This window comes from Aotus nancymaae, unplaced genomic scaffold (assembly GCF_030222135.1).
Source record: "Aotus nancymaae isolate 86718 unplaced genomic scaffold, 86718_ANA_hifiasm-v0.15.2.pri h1tg000011l, whole genome shotgun sequence".
In the NCBI taxonomy this organism is placed as follows: domain Eukaryota; kingdom Metazoa; phylum Chordata; class Mammalia; order Primates; family Aotidae; genus Aotus; species Aotus nancymaae.
Window position 1 is genome coordinate 53,091,317 of NW_026988422.1, and position 15,751 is coordinate 53,107,067.

At 45.9% G+C, this 15,751-nt stretch overlaps 1 protein-coding gene across 3 annotated transcripts in view; it reads left to right on the top strand.

Annotated features, from left to right (window-relative positions):
* Positions 1-15,751, top strand: part of GALNT16 (polypeptide N-acetylgalactosaminyltransferase 16) — a 99,068-nt gene that overhangs the window by 6,533 nt on the left and 76,784 nt on the right. The window contains exon 1 of one of the 3 annotated variants that reach the window (XM_012438133.2): positions 1,484-2,313. The exons of the other annotated variants lie outside the window; for them this stretch is intronic. Within the exon in view, the coding sequence (XP_012293556.1) occupies positions 2,281-2,313 (33 nt within the window). The 5' untranslated portion in view covers positions 1,484-2,280. Of the gene's footprint in view, positions 1-1,483; positions 2,314-15,751 lie in introns of those variants that run through there. 3 annotated transcript variants of the gene reach the window in all.

Here is a 15,751-nt window from a genome sequence, read left to right on the forward strand (position 1 = left end):
ATCCATAACTGCTGCTGTGCTCCTCCCCGCCCTGTTCCTTTGGAGCTGCCAAGCAAGGACAGAGAGAGGAAACCAAGGCTGGTCAGAGGCAAAGCTGCAAAGTCAGAGGTGCTGGTCTTTAGGGTCTTTCCTCTCCCAGGACTGAGGCCTGCACAGGTGTTTCTGCCTGGTGGAGGCGCCTGGAGTCTGACCTTCCCATATTCCCCTTCTTCTGCTTTCCCAATCCAACCCAGGCGTGATTTCCAGGTTACCTGGCCTGTCTCCCAGAGCCCTGACTGTTGCTGCCTGGGGCAGTGCTGGCTGGCAGTGCCCCTGAGCTGTGTGCTTATGGAGGAGCCATGCCCTGGCCTGCCTGTCTCTCCACACCCCCAAACTTCAGCTGTGCCCTTGAACTACATCTGGCTAGAGATAGCATGATGTAGTTCACCCAGGGGACTTTGGTGAACATTTCAGACTAGATAGGAATGGCAGGCCAGACGTACTTTGGGAAAGAGGGGGTGACTGGGAGAAGCTTGTCCATCATACTATGTAGACAAGATAAGGCTCGGGCAACATTTGAGGAGGCATTGAGGCAAGTTTGCCCAGGTAGAGCCTTTCCACTTTCCCAGACCCATTAGGAACAACTTCACATTTCGTGGAAGAGCACCAGCTCCTCTTTCTTGCTATTTCATAAAGTGAGGTGTGGCTCTGTGTGGAGCAGGGACAGCATTGTCTCAGAGTTCAGAGGTGGGTGACATGCCTTAATGTGAATTGTGCTGTTGCAGGGTTTTCCTGGCCCCTAGGTGGGCCAGGCAGAATGGAGTGGCCCAGGATGGAAACAGATGCTGGCTGTCAGCAGGGGATGGAGAGAGGGAATGGAGAGAGGATGGGGATGAAGTCCAAGTGATCCCACTTCTAGGCTCAGCCCTGTCCTCAAGGGACTGTGTTTCTTGGGTGAGTCACTTCCACTCTCTGGACCTTAGTTTCCTCATCTGTTAGGTGAGGGTTGAACTATAGGATCTTGGAGGTCCCTATCAGCTGAAATCATCTTGGACTTTGTTGAACTTCTCCCGCAAAAGTGAGGTGGCCTTCAGCCAGGGCTTAGGGCCTGATAGTGCTTGAATTAAGAAGAATAAGACCAGAGAGTGAGGTGCACAGAGACCTAGACCATGTGTGTTAAGAATGGCTGTAACCTTGAAATTCTCATAAGGAACAAACCAGCCCGCCTCCTTCCCCTTTCTCTTCTCTTGAAACACTGTCTGATGGAGCTATGCAGCTCCCTTCCTGCTATACTAAAAGCCTAAGATATTTGTGAGTGTGTCTGAGAATGCACACACACGTATGCAGAAGTGTCTATAGGTGGACTTCAGACATCTCAACAATCTAGGAAGACCAGAAGGAAGCTACAGAGAACCCTTTGCTAAGCAAGAATCACAATACCCATGGACTTTACTCGGAAGACCACAGTCTGGGAATTGACATTGTTTATAAAAATTGGTTTCAGTAGGTCAAGGGGTTGGTCATCTCCTGGCAACCTTCAGTTTTCCTAGGTTACGAATATAGTAGATTAGATGAAGCAAGATGAGGGAATTGCTAGGAGCTCTGACACACTGAGAAATGACTCAGGAAGGGCCATGTGAGGTAGGAGTGACCCCTCCTGCCTCCACATACACACAGGATCAGAATGCTGAAGGCAGCATCTATTCATTCTCTTGATAATTACTTACTGAGCACGTACTATGTGCCAGGACTGTTACAGGCCTGGAAATAACAAACCAGGTAAAATCCAAGCTCTCAAGGGGCTCATATTCTAGTGGAGAGAGGCAGAAAATAAACAGAGAAAGATACATTAGGGGGTGGCAACGACTATGAAAATATAGCAGCATAAGGAAGCAGAAAGATGGGAAAGGAATGGCCAGGGAAGGCCTCTGGTAAGACAGCATTGGAGATGGCATTCCATGGAAAGAGAGAGTGAGCTATGCAGACATCTCGGGAGACTGTTCCAGACAGCCTAGGCTGGGGCACCATCCCCAGAGGGTGTGTGCTTGGAGGGGCAGCCTCAGCAGGAGGAAAAGTGCCCACAGCAGAGGCCAGACGGTTAGGCCTCGCAGGCTGTGGTAAAGATAGGCTCAGAAATGCGTCCCTGAATCATCAGGAAGTGATAAATTACACTCGGTGCACAGGCTTGGTAAGTCAGGGAACTGTGTCATTCATTTCGGAACATTTTCCAGCAAGATGGTCAAATTTAGTTGTTAGTGTTGGTTCTTTTTTCTTTTTTTAAGATTTTTTCCCTTCCGGGATATGTGGTGTATGAAAGTGTTGGTTCTTAAAGAGGTAAGTGTAGGTTCTTTGGAAAATGTTCTGTGTCTTAGAACACTTCATTTCCTTTTAATGTAGGATTGATGTGTGTTGTGTGTGGTATGTGTGGTGTGTGGTGTTTGTGGTATGTGTACATGTAGTGTGTGTGCGCTGTGTTGTATGGGTATGTGTGGCATGTGTGATGTGTGTGATATATGGGGTTTGTGTGCGGTGTAGTGTGTGTTGTGTGTGATATGTGTATGTGTGGTATGTCTGGTGTGTATGATGTGTTGGGTTTGTGTATGTGTGTGTATGTGGTATGTGTGGTATTTGTGTGTGAGATGTGTGAGGTTTGTATATGTCTGTGTGGTATGTGTGATGTGGAGTTTGTGTGTATGTAGTATGTGTGTGTGATACAAGGGGTTTGTATGTATGTGTGTTATATGTTGTATCTGGGGTGTGTGGTGTGTGTGGTATGTGTGATGTGGATATGATGTGTGGAGTTTGTGTGCGTGGTGTGTGTGATGTGGAGTTTGTGTGTATGTAGTGTGTGTATGATGTGTGGGGTTTGTGTATGTGTGTAGTGTATGTGTGATGTGGGGTTGTGTGTATGTAGTGTGTGTGTGATACATGGGGTTTATATGTATGTGTTATATGTTGTGTGTGGGTGTATGGGGTGTGTGTGATATGTGTGGTGTGTATATGATGTGTGGGGTTTGTGTGTATGTAGTGTGTGTGTGATGTGGGGTTTGCATGTATGTAGTGTGTGTGTGATGTGTGGGGTTTGTGTATGTGTGTGGGGTGTGTGTGTGATGTGGGGTTTGCGTGTATGTAGTGTGTGTGTGATGTGTGGGGTTTGTGTATGTGTGTGGTGTATGTGATGTGGGGTTTGTGTGTATGTAGTGTGTGTGTGTGATGTGTGGGGTTTGTGCATGTGTGTGTGGTGTGTGCGATGTGGGGTTTGTGTGTAGGTAGTATGTGTGTGATGTGTGGGGTTTGTGTATGTGTGTGGTGTATGTGATGTGGGGTTTGTGTGTATGTAGTGTGTGTGTGATGTGTGGGATTTGTGCATGTGTGTGTAGTGTGTGTGATGTGGGGTTTGTGTGTTTGCAGTGTGTGTGTGATGTGTGGGGTTTGTTTATGTGTGTGTTTGTGTGGTGTGTGATGATGTGGGGTTTGTGTGTATGTAGTGTATGTGTGTGATGTAGGGTTTGTGTGTATGTAGTGTGTGTGTGATGTGTGGGGTTTGTGTATGTGTGTGGTGTATGTGATGTGGGGTTTGTGTGTATGTAGTGTGTGTGTGATGTGTGGGGTTTGTGCATGTGTGTGTGGTGTGTGCGATGTGGGGTTTATGTGTAGGTAGTATGTGTGTGATGTGTGGGGTTTGTGTATGTGTGCAATGTGGGGTTTGTGTGTATGTTGTGTGTGTGTGTGTGTGTGTATGATGTATATGTGGGGGGATAGTGTGTGATGTGAGGTTGGTGGAGGGTGCTGGTTCCCAAATCGATGTAAAGGGGAAAAGATAACGGGGCCTTTGTTGAAACAGGGGAGTGGGGCAGGCTGGGAAGGACGCTGTCTAGAGGAAGAATTTTGTGTGGGATAGAGAATTCCTCCAAATGGTGGTACCTGATCAAGCCCGCCTTTGTCTCCTTGCCTGGTTCGTGGTGTTCTCTTCTGGTACAGTTGGGACTCTGGAAATGATATTTTCTGGCAATGTAAGAACTTAGAATCCCTGCTCCCCTGCCACAGCTTGGTGGCTGAAGCCTTCCAGAGCCTTCCCTGAGACACAGAGCAGGAACTCATGTGGGGGCAGCCACTGTGGGGCAGGAGGGCACCGTGCAGCTGTTTTTCCTGCAGGCGGTGGATGAAGGGGGCTGCCCTCAGGAGGTAGATGGCTCTGCCCAGCGCATATGAAGTGTGACCTCTGAGGTTCAGTGGCTCCCCCAGTGCCCAGGTGACTGGTGTGACATGGTGTCGTGTGTCCTCAGCAAGCTGCAGGCACTTTTTTCCTGTGGTTTAAGTCACACACATGCAGTTCCAACCCCCTGGCAGCCATGCCCTGTGAGATGCTGCTTGTCAAAGTTCAGATTTTCATCCCTTCATCTTCTCACAGCAGCTCTGCCTTTAGCTTCTTTAAACAAACTGTAGGGAAGGGCTCCTGATATGTCAAGGACTTTCATGTCACAGGAAGCTGGCCTTGGGCTACCATAGCCCACTAAGGCAAACCATGTTGCCTTCCAAAGTTGCCAGGTCAGCAGTCCGTTCCAGGGGGTTTGCTTCTGACGCCTTACACATCTGTGACCTGATTATTTGCTTAGAGTCATCCTTTCCCCTCCCTGTGGAAGTTCTCACTGGGTAGGGAGATGCAAGGAGTGTGGGAGGCCTGGGGCGTTATCCCAGGCATCCGGGGAGGCACAGCCTGGGGCTCAGGGAGAAAGAACATGTGATCGCCTAGTGATGTCTTGCTGGGGATCTGATGGTTTAAAGGGGTGAAGGGGTCGGGACTGAGCATTAGCCCCCCAAATACCACACCAATGTGGAGGCCAGATGAAGAAAGAGAGCCAAAGCTCAGGGCAAATGCACTGCAGGGGCTGGGAAAGGCGAGGGAGAAGCAGGCCAGAAGTGCTTCTCCAAGTGGAAAGCAGAGGCTACCCACAGTGATGTGTTAGTGCTGTCTTGGTAGTACCTTGCGGGGGCATGAACATGGCAAGGGCCTTCTCCCAAAACAACAACAGGAAATGGCTCATCACCGAATGCACCCCAAGGTTGCCAACTCCAGTTTTTTTGTATAGCAGAGGACACAGCATCACCCAACTACCTCTTCCAGACGATGCAGGGTCCCTGAACCACACCGAGGCCAGGGCTGTGGGGCTGGGACTCACAGCAGGATGAGGATGGCTAGCTCAAGAGCTATGGGGCTTGGGAGATCCGAAGGCCAGCGCTGGGGCAAAGCTGAGGGCAGGCCAAGCAGAGAGTCCAAGAAAGGGCCCTGGCAGAGAGGGAAACGGGGCATTAGGTGGCAGGTCTCAGTGAGAGTGCTCAGGGGAGCCAGCCCCTGGGATCCCTGAAGCCAAGCCAAGTCACAGGAGCTCTGGTGGAAGGCTGGCATCTGCCCAAGGCTGGGGAGAGCTCTCCCCATCACAGGGTCCAGACCTGCACTCACCAATGCAGTGGTCGCCGGCCACAGGTGGCCACCAAGTGCTTGGAATGTGGTTAGTGCAAGTGAGGAATGGAATTTTTCATTTGATTTGATTTTCATTGATTTAAGTTGTGAAACAACACTCATTTTAGTTGTGGGAAAATGTTTGGGAATATTTAGAAGAACTTCGATATGTGGAATCTATATTTTCAACTGTAAATTTTTGTGAAATCTCAATACAGATCAAGTATCTGTGCTGAAAATTTAGTATCTGAATTGAGATCTTTAAAGCATATATTGGATTTCAAAGACATAGCCAAAGAATTAAAACATCTGGCTGGGCACGGTGGCTCAAGCCTGTAATCCCAGCACTTTGGGAGGCCAAGGCGGGTGGATCACGAGGTCAAGAGATCGAGACCATCCTGGTCAACATGGTGAAACCCCATCTCTACTAAAGATACAAAAAATTAGCTGGGCACGATGGCGCGTGCCTGTAGTCCCAGCTACTCAGGAGGCTGAGGCAGGAGAATTGCCTGAACCCAGGAGGCGGAGGTTGCGGTGAGCCGAGATCGCGCCATTGCATTCCAGCCTGGGTAACGAGCGAAACTCCGTCTCAAAAAAAAAAAAAAAGAATTAAAACATCTTGCTAATATTTTTTACGTGTTGAAATGATAATATTTGGATATATTAGGTGAAATAATATATTATTAAAGTTAATTTCATCTGTTTCTTTTTATTTAATGTGGCTACTAGAAAATGTTAACTTGCATATACAGCTTGCAGCCTATTTCCACTGGGCAGTGCTGGTGCTCACATTCATTCATATCCCCTCTCTAAAGTGCTAGGAGGGGCCTGGCGTGGTGGCTCACACCTGTAATTCCAACACTTTGGGAGGCCAAGGAGGGCAAATCACTTGAGGTCAGGAGTTCAAGACCAGCCTGGCTAACATGGTGAAACCCTGTCTCTACTAAAAATACAAAAAAAAGTTAACCGGGCTTGGCGGCACACACTTGTAATCCCAGCTACTCAGGAAGGGGAGGCAAGAGAATCACTTGAGCCTGGGAGGTGGAGGCTGCAGTGAGCTGAGATTGCGCCACTGCACTCCAGCCTGGTAACAGAGCGAGACTCTGTCTCAAATAAATAAATAAGTAAATAAATAAATAAAAAGTGCTAGGAGGTTGTCCAAGGAAGGTTATACAGTCACGTCTGCAACGATGTTTTAGTCAGTGATAGACCACATATACGCCAATGGTCCCATGAGATTATAAAGGAACTGAAATATTCCTATCACCTACTGACCCTGTAGCCATTGTAATGTTGCAGCACAATTACTTTATTTAAAAAAATAAATGTAGTGTAGACTACATGAGCAGCGATCCTAAAGTCTACAGTCATGTAATGTCCTAGGCCTTCCCATTCACTCGTCATGCACTCACTGACTCACCTGGAGCCATTCCCAGCCCTGTAAGCTCCTTGCATGGTGTGTGCCCTATACAAATCTACCATTTTTTATCTTCTATACTGTATTTTTACTCTACCTTTTCTATGTTTAGCTGCATACAGATATATGAATACTTATTGTGTTACCATTGCCTACCATTCAGGGCAGTAACGTGCTGTACAGGTTTATAGCCTAGGAGCATAGGCTCTCCCATAGAGCCTCGTTGTGCCGTAGGTTATGCCACCTAGGTTTGTGTAAGTGCACTCTGACGTTTGCACAGTGATGAACTTGCCTAATGACACCTTTCTCAGAATGCATAAGGAATGCATGCCTGCATAGAAAGTGAAGACTCTGGCTATGCATCCTAGTCTACCTTGACTTCAGGATTAGTTCTTTCCAGTTCAGTTGCTGCTGAGCCATTGGTTCCTAATTCACCGTTATCTGTGAGCATGGGACACCTCCCAGCATGGGTCCTAGTCCTCATAACATTATTAAAAGCAAGGCCAATATTTTTTGCAGTGTCTTCTCATTTAGAAATCCCTTCTAAGCGCTTGCTGTGATGAAAATGGGTTTTGGAGGAGGGGTAGGAGCAGTGGAGGCGAGAAGCCTTTTACCTCCTTGGAAGGTAGAGGGATTAGTTTCAGTCTGTTGCTTTTGGTGTTTCATCTTTGTCCTGTTAGAGGCAGAATGACAAGTAGGTCTCAGCTCTAATGCCAACTCAGAACCTGTGGAAGTGGCAGCCTGGAGCACTGTGATGATGATTCTGGAGCTGCCTCCAGGCTGAGTGGGAAAGAGGCTATGATCGATTAGCCATGTCTGTAAAGGGCTTGGAAAGGGACCCTAGGACATGCGGCTTGTATTTACTAATCCTGCATTAAATGAGGTTGTCTTCTTGGAGTGATTTTTTTCCACTTTAGAGATCTGATATACTTTAAGATGTCAGTCACTTAGAAGAAGCAGGGATGAGGCTTACATTGAGCCAGAACTTGTGCAAAAGAGACATTGCTCATCTCCTTGGGTCAGAATCCTAGCTAAGGAGATGTGTGACATTTTAGTAGGCACTCCTGTCAGGAAAATCTCAATACCCTCTTCACATACTTGGTGGAAGTGAGCTTGGCTCTGGTCTGGGGCCAGCCTACTAGCAACATAGGAGATGGTTAGAGCTGTAAACCCAAGAAGAGTAGGAACCTGCAGGGTCTGGGGGAAGCGGAAGGAGTTGGCTCTTTTTCTCTCTTTCCTCTTCTTTGCTTAAAAATGGATACTATGGATTTGAGAACATGTCCTGCTTCTTGGTGCTAAATTTTTGATTATGGCTTTGCTCAAGATGCAGCATAGCGTCGTGGTTATGGGCACAGACACCGGAGCCAGAGTGTCAGGGTCAGATTCTAGTTCTGCCACTTACTAGCAAGTTACTTAAGCATTCCGTGCCTCCGGTTTCTTGACTGTAAAATGGGGATACTTGTAGTCTATGTTTTAGAGAGTTGCTGTGAAGATTGCGTTAATTCACATCAAGAGTTTAGAATTGTGCCTAGCTCATAGTAGATGCTATACAAGCATTAGTATACAAATTGTTACACAAATTAGTATACGAATTTATAATATGAGTTATTTGTTAATGTGTATATTACTTATCTAATTCTGCATAACAAATAACCCCAAAAATTAATGACTTAAAACAATAATTATTTTATTCTCTCTCATTGGGTCAAGGAATTTGGGAGTAGCTTGGCTACATGCTTCTGGGTTTTCTCATGTGGTTGCAAACAGATGTCAGCCAGGGCTGTCCTTATGTAAAGGATTGCAGGTGTTTCATACGGTTGGCAAGTTGGCGTTGGCTGTTGACAGAAGGCCTCAGTTTCCACGTGGGTCTCCACAGGCCTGCTTGTGTGTCTTCACAGGATGGTGGTTGGCTTCCCTCAGAGCAAGCAATCTGGGAGACCAAGGCAAATATTGCAAAGCCTTGGATATACGTGATGCAGCCTTGGAAATCACATAAACAGAAGAGTAACGTGATTTTGAGAGATTGCTGCAGCTGCTGGTTTGAGAATAGACTGGACGACAGCAGGGATAGAAGCACTTTTTGACTGTCTGGTTTGTTCTGATAATTTCCCCCTTGACCAGCACAGCAGGCCTCGAGCTGATTATTACTGTCCTCATTTTAAAGTCAGGAACCTGACTTAGAGATGGCAGGTTACTTGCCAACAGAGCCAGGATTCCACCAGGGCTGCTGGCTTCAAAGCCCATGGATACACCTACTTCTCAGGATACCCACTACCTGATGGCACAGCTTACAAGGGGAAAACAGATTCTGTGAAGGATCTTAGTTTCCTTATCTCTTCAAGTCAGGATGGGGAGCCTCAGAGGGCAGTGAGGTACTCATGGGTCAGACAAAGGATTGGAGTGAGGAAGCGGTGACTGTAGCAGGTGCCATAGCTGTGGGAAGATAGAGGGACTGGGGCAGGGTTTGGAAGGTCTTAGGGACTAGAAGGATGCAGCCTGGGGAAAGCCCCTGCGATTGACTTAGGCTCTCCAAATTAGAACCCCTGAGGTCAGGGAAAGTCTTGGTGTTACTTATATGCAAAGGAAGTGGGCCCACCTACTTGGGATGGAGTACCTTGCAGGAGTAAAAGAAATGAAATTTATCAATACATATATCAGTATGAATGGAGCTGAAAAGTATGATGTTAGAGGGGGAAAAGAAGCGCATTGCAGAATTGATGATTTAGTATGGTACCATTAAGGTATATTAAAATAATACAAAACAATTCCATATATTGTCCTGGGTTGTGTGTCTGTGTGTGTGCATGTGCACATATATATCTCAAAGTATAAAAGTGGAACTGGCCAGGCATGGTTGCTCATGCCTGTAATCCCAGCACTTGGGGAGACTGAGGTAGGAGAATTGCTTGAGCCCAGGAGTTTGAGACCAGCTTGGGTAACATAGTAAGCCTCTGTCTCTACAAAAAAAATTGTTTTTAATTAGCCGGGCATGGTGGTGTGCACCAGAATAACCGTTGGACGGCAGGGATAGAAGCACTTTTTTGACTGTCTGGAGGCTACTCCGGAGGTTGAAGTGGGAAGATTGCTTAAGTCTGGGAAGTCACAAGGCTGCAGTGAGCTATGATCATGCCACTGCACTCCAGACTGGGCTATAAAGTGAGACCTGTTGTGTTAGTCTGTTTTCACACTGCTGATAAAGACATACCCAAGACTGGGCAATTTACAAAAGAAAGAGGTTTGATTGGACTGACAGTTCTTACATGGCAGTGGCAAGAGAGAATGAGGAAGAAGTAAAAGTGGAGACCACTGATAAGCCCATCAGATCTCGTGAAACTTACTGTCACAAGAATGTCACGGGAAAGACCGGCCCCCATGATTCAGTTACCTCCCATTGGGTCCCTCCCAAAACGTGGAATTCTGGGAGATACAATTGAAGGTGAGATTTGGGTGGGAACACAGCCAAACCATATCACCTCTTTCCAAAATAAGAAAGAAAAGAGGACCAAAGAAGATACACAGCACACTTATGACAGTGATGGAGATAGGAGAGAGATGGGAGAGGATCAAAAGAGGGTGTGACTTTATTTGTAATGTTTTGTTTCTGTTATTTTTGTGGTTTTGTTTGTTTCGGTTTTTTATAAGAAAGAAGCTTGAAGCAAATATAAACAGGTGTTAATTCTGGTGGCGGTGCAAGTAACCATATTCTTTGTCTTTGTCCTTTTTGGAATTGAAAAAATCTCTAATTTTAAAACATGTTTAAGTAAAAGGGAGTAAAGAGCTTGTGACTTAAGATTGCTGGATCTCAGCTGTGTGAAGATTAAGAAGGAGGGTGCAGTGGAGGACTGAAGGCAAGATGCCTGTTACCCCAAGCCTGTCACCCACATGGCACTGTGGTCACCTGCCTGGGGGACAATCAAAGTGATTCTTGATGCTTCTGAACCTGAAGATCAACCCCGATGGGCTAGCATTGAAAGCACTGATCATAAAGAAAGGACTTCCCTGCTGGGAGCCAAGGCAAGAAAGACGACATCCCAGGACCTAAAGGCCAATCTGTAAAAGGGCTGAATAGTCAAAGTGGGTGTGTCTTCATAAAGGACAAACGACAAATTCTTTTGATAGAAAGGTATGAGATCAAAGACAAAAAGCCTTTACTTTATTGTTATATTCTCTCCCTTTATTTTTTTAGTTTTTTTTAAGAGACGAGGCCTCGCTCTGTCACCCAGGCTGGAGTACTGTGGTGCTATCAAAGCTCACTGTAACCTCCAACTCCTGGGCTTAAGCAATCCTCCCACCTCAGCCTCAGCCTGTAGCTAGGACTGCAGGCACACACCATGCCCAGCTGATTGTTAAATTTTTTGTAGAGATCAAGTCTCACTATGTTGCCCAGGCTGGTCTTGAACTCCTGGGCTCAAGCCTTCTACTTTGGCCTCCCAAAGTGCTAGGATTACAGGCGTGAGCGACCACAGTGATCCTATTCTGTCCCTTTAGACATAATATGTATTTAATATACAAGACAGGAAATCAAAAGGAAGGAAATAAAAATCACCCCAAATCCTGCCATTCAGGGTTACTGCTATTAACATTTTGGCAAATAATTGATTCAGCTCTTTTTTGATTATTGTTTTTTTTTAAAAAGGAAATCATAGGTCCTATACTGTGTGTAACTTGTTTTTTTGTTTAACACTGTATCTTGAACACTCTTCTGTATCTTGGTCTTCTTCCAGATGTTTTTAAATGGCTGTCTAGGATTTCGTTGTTGTCTACTGTTCCATAGACTGTATAATCACAGTTCGTAAATGATGAATGTTTACATTAGGTTGGACTGTATGATGTTGTATTTTAGGTAAAAATTGGTCAAATTAGCAGTTTCATATGGTCTAACCAAATATATTATCCAGTGTTTTATTGTTATAAATAGCACAGTGAGCACTCCTATAGGCAAATCTTTGCAAATAGCCTCGATTAATGCCTTAGATAAATACCTAGAAATGAGTTGTTGAACAAAAGATCAAATTTCAAATAAAGGCAGGATCTGACAGGGCTGGAATTATGGTGAGGCAAATTATCTACACACACAGCCAGATCCTGTCTTTATCTTAGTGTTTTTTTTCTTTTGAGACAGAATCTTAGTCTTGTCACCCAGGCTGGAGTTTGAGGCGCAATCTCAGCTCACCGCAACCTCCACTTCCCGGATTCAAGAGATTCTCCTGCCTTATCCTGCTGGGTAGCTGGGATTACAGGCATCCGCCACCACACCCAGCCATTTATCTTAAATTTCAATATTTTGTTCGTTAAGAATTTTTTGTATTAATTTTGATTTTTAAAAATACTTCATTAAATATTACGTACCTTGATTACTGAGTTTTTGGGAATCCCTCACTTGCTTTGCCCTGAAGGTAACAATAGCACTACCTTTTAGAGTTATTAAGATGAGTCAATCTCTTATAAATCTCAGAACAGTGTCCATAGTAAGTTACATACATACATGTATGTAAGTTACACACACACATGTATGTAAGTTACATACACAGTAAGTTACATACACACATGTATGTAAGTTACATACACACATGTATGTAGGTTACATACACACATGTATGTAAGTTATATACATACATACATGTATGTAAGTTACATACATACATAGTAAGTTACATACATACGTGTATGTAAGTTACATACATACATACATAGTAAGTTACATACATAGTAAGTTACATACATACATACATCAATAAATGTTACATACATCTCCACTGAAAAAGCATTGGTTTTCTTGTGTGCAATAAGCAGTAAACTAGAAGCTGGGGTAGAAGAATAAATAAAACCCAGTTCCTGCCCTCAAGTTGCTGGGGCCTGTAAGGGACCGAGTGAGTATGGGAAGGGCTATGGGGGCTGTGGCAGGGTGTATAGCACAGTCTTGGTCAGCTTCACTGAGGGCTGAATCTTTGAAGACAAGCACGTACTTGGTGGACACAGGAAGGAACATCAGGTGGGGGGTGTGGCATAAGCCAAGGCTTGGCGTAGTAACCCCAGTTCCATCTTGTAGTGTCATCTCGTGGAGTCGTCGCCTGAATGGAGGGGGACTAGGCCGAGAAATAAGACTGGGCTGTAGGAGGAAGAGACTGCAATTTCACCCTGAAGCTAGTATTTATTCTATTCCCAAGCCACACAGACTACAGGAAAGTCCAGCCTAGAAAAGCCTACTCATTATTCCCAGGGGTGCCCCCCTCCCTATGCAACAGAAATAATGGTGCCTAGTGTTGAATTGTTATTTTTTTATTTTTAAAATTTTGTACTGTAGTAAAATACATATAAGATAAACTTTACCATCGTCACCATTTTTAAATGTACGGTTCAGTGGCATTAAAGTCTCTGAACTGTGACTTTAATTGTGTGACCATTACTAGCATTCATCTGCAGAGCTTTCATCTTCCCAAACTCAAACTCTGTGCCCATTAAACACTAACTCCCCACTTCCCCTCTCCCCAGCTTTTGGAGGCCACTATCCTCCTTTCTGTCTCTATGACTGTGACTACTCTAGGAACCTCATATAAGCGGAATCCTGTAAGTGGTGTCTTTCTGTGATGGCTCGTTTCATTTAGCATAGTGTCCTCAGTGTTCATCCGTGTTGTAGCATGTGTCAGCTGAATAGAAATACTCCTATGTGTGTCTGAATAATAAATACCCCTATGTATGCCTATGCCACATTTTGTTTATCCATTTATCCATCAGTGAACCTCCCGGGCTGCTTCCACCTTTTGGCTAATGTAAATAATGGTGCTGCAAACATGGCGTACAGATATCTGTGCAGACCCTGCTTTCCATTCTTTTGGGTGTACATGCAGAAGTGGAATTCCTGGATTGCATGGTAATTCTATTTTTAATTTTTTGAGGAATCACCGTACCTTTTTCTTACCGTTTTTACTGGATAAGGGAGCTGAGGCATCCAGCACAGGGCCTGCTCCTAGAAAGTGTGCAAAGAACATTGTTGACTGGATGAGCTTATGGAGATTGAGTCACTTGCCCAAGTTCCCAGAGTTGGTGGCAGATTGGGGGGGATGGCCAGATTCGAATCCAGAAACCAACTCCAGGGCCCAAAGGCTCTTTACCTCCAGGTTGTGCAGCTGCCTGAGAGGGCCTGGCTCCATCAGTTTCATGATGTCTTCTCTTCCCTTTCCTCCCTTTGGGGCAGAAGCTGAAGTTACATACAGCCCTTAGGGGAGCCCCTACTACCTTCACTGCAATGGGTTGCAAAGGTGGCCAAACTGCTCACGGCTAATAAAAATACGGAGTCTTTGCCACATGCCCACACCAACCCCCAAGGCCAGGGCAGCAGCTGCTGTGCACCAACCCAGCTGTGCTATAGATTGCTTTTCCTTAGCTATTCCTTGTATACCCAGCAGACAGAGTCCGTGATTGTACTTGACCTCCACAGTGTCTGGTCCATGGTGAGCACTTGGGGACTCTGCAATGATTGATCCTACAGGGCCTACTGTGTGTCACACCCAGAGCAAAAAGCTTGACGCATTTTCTGATTTAATGCTTTGAACTAGGGACTGTCAGTATCTTCATTTTGCAGATGAAAAAACAGACTCAGAGAGGGTGTGACCACTAATTAGTCATAGTGCTGGGATATAGAGCAGGCATCTGGCCTCCTAACCACATAGGCATATAAAGACAGGGAGAACCTAGTTCAGCTTCAGACCTCATCAGGTGTGCAGGATCCCACTCAGAGCCTCCCAAAGAACCCCCGTAGTGGGATGAAGGAAAAGGATGAGAGGAAAAGAGGGACAGTGGCAAAGCTGGTGGACCCAGTGCTCTGCTTGTCTGCCCTCCCGCCTTCAGTGTTCTGTGAGCCTGGCGGGGGAAATCTCTCCTTTGTTGCCAGCAGCGCTGGAGGCTGCATCCCTGTGTAGTCATGGCACCAGCTGAACCCTCCACTCCTGGGCTCCATGTGCTCACATGACCCCGAGGAGAAGTGGCTTGCTCAAGAACTCTGATGTCATCGTCTCTCCATCCCAGCACACAGGCATGTGCCATTTCTGAGACCTGATATTTTACAAGCCTATATTGAAGAACCCAATACAGTTCCCCATTATTCCAGACACAGTCCTCTGCCAAAGGGTGGGCGCTGGGTAGAAGCTGAGTCTGTCCCCAGGGCCTGTCTAAACTCAAGTAACCATGATGGCCATTAAAGAAACAACAGTCATTCTGAAATTTCCTCCTGCTGGTAAGCACTTGGATGCACAGAGCACTTCAAAGACTAGTGTTGTGATTATGAATTTTCATATGTTACATCATGGGGTTTGTCCCAAAGAACCTATGAGAGACGTCAGGCTTGACAAAGATGATGTCTGCATTAGCTGGACTTTTTCTTTATGTGAAGACGACTCAAGTTGCATGGCGAGGTTTCATCGCTTTTGGAGGGGCTTGTAACCTGGGACCACCCGTGTCTTCTGGAGGCGATCCCTTGTATAGTTCCCTTGCACGCTGCCTGTCTGGACACAGTGTTACATGGCACTGGAGTGCACAGGCCTGGAGTCAACCAGACCTGGATTCGAGTCCCCGACTTTCCTCATCTTCTGTTGTTCCCTCCCACTGTGCTCCTTCCACACTGCGCTCCTTTCTTCCACCAGCACCTCAAGTTGTCCTGCCCTGGGCCCTTTGCACAGGCCATCCACTCTGCCTAGAGCGCCCCCAGCTCCCCAGATCTGACCACGGTTAGCTCCTCTCCCCAACCCTCTCCAGCTTGTTCCTTGCTTTGTTGCCTTCCCCATGGCAATCACTCTTGGAAATGATTTTTTTAGGGTTCTCTTTTATAAGGATAATGTGAACATGGGCCCTGTATCTGCTCTAAGTGCAGGCTTAAGAATTTGTCCTCTTTTATTTAT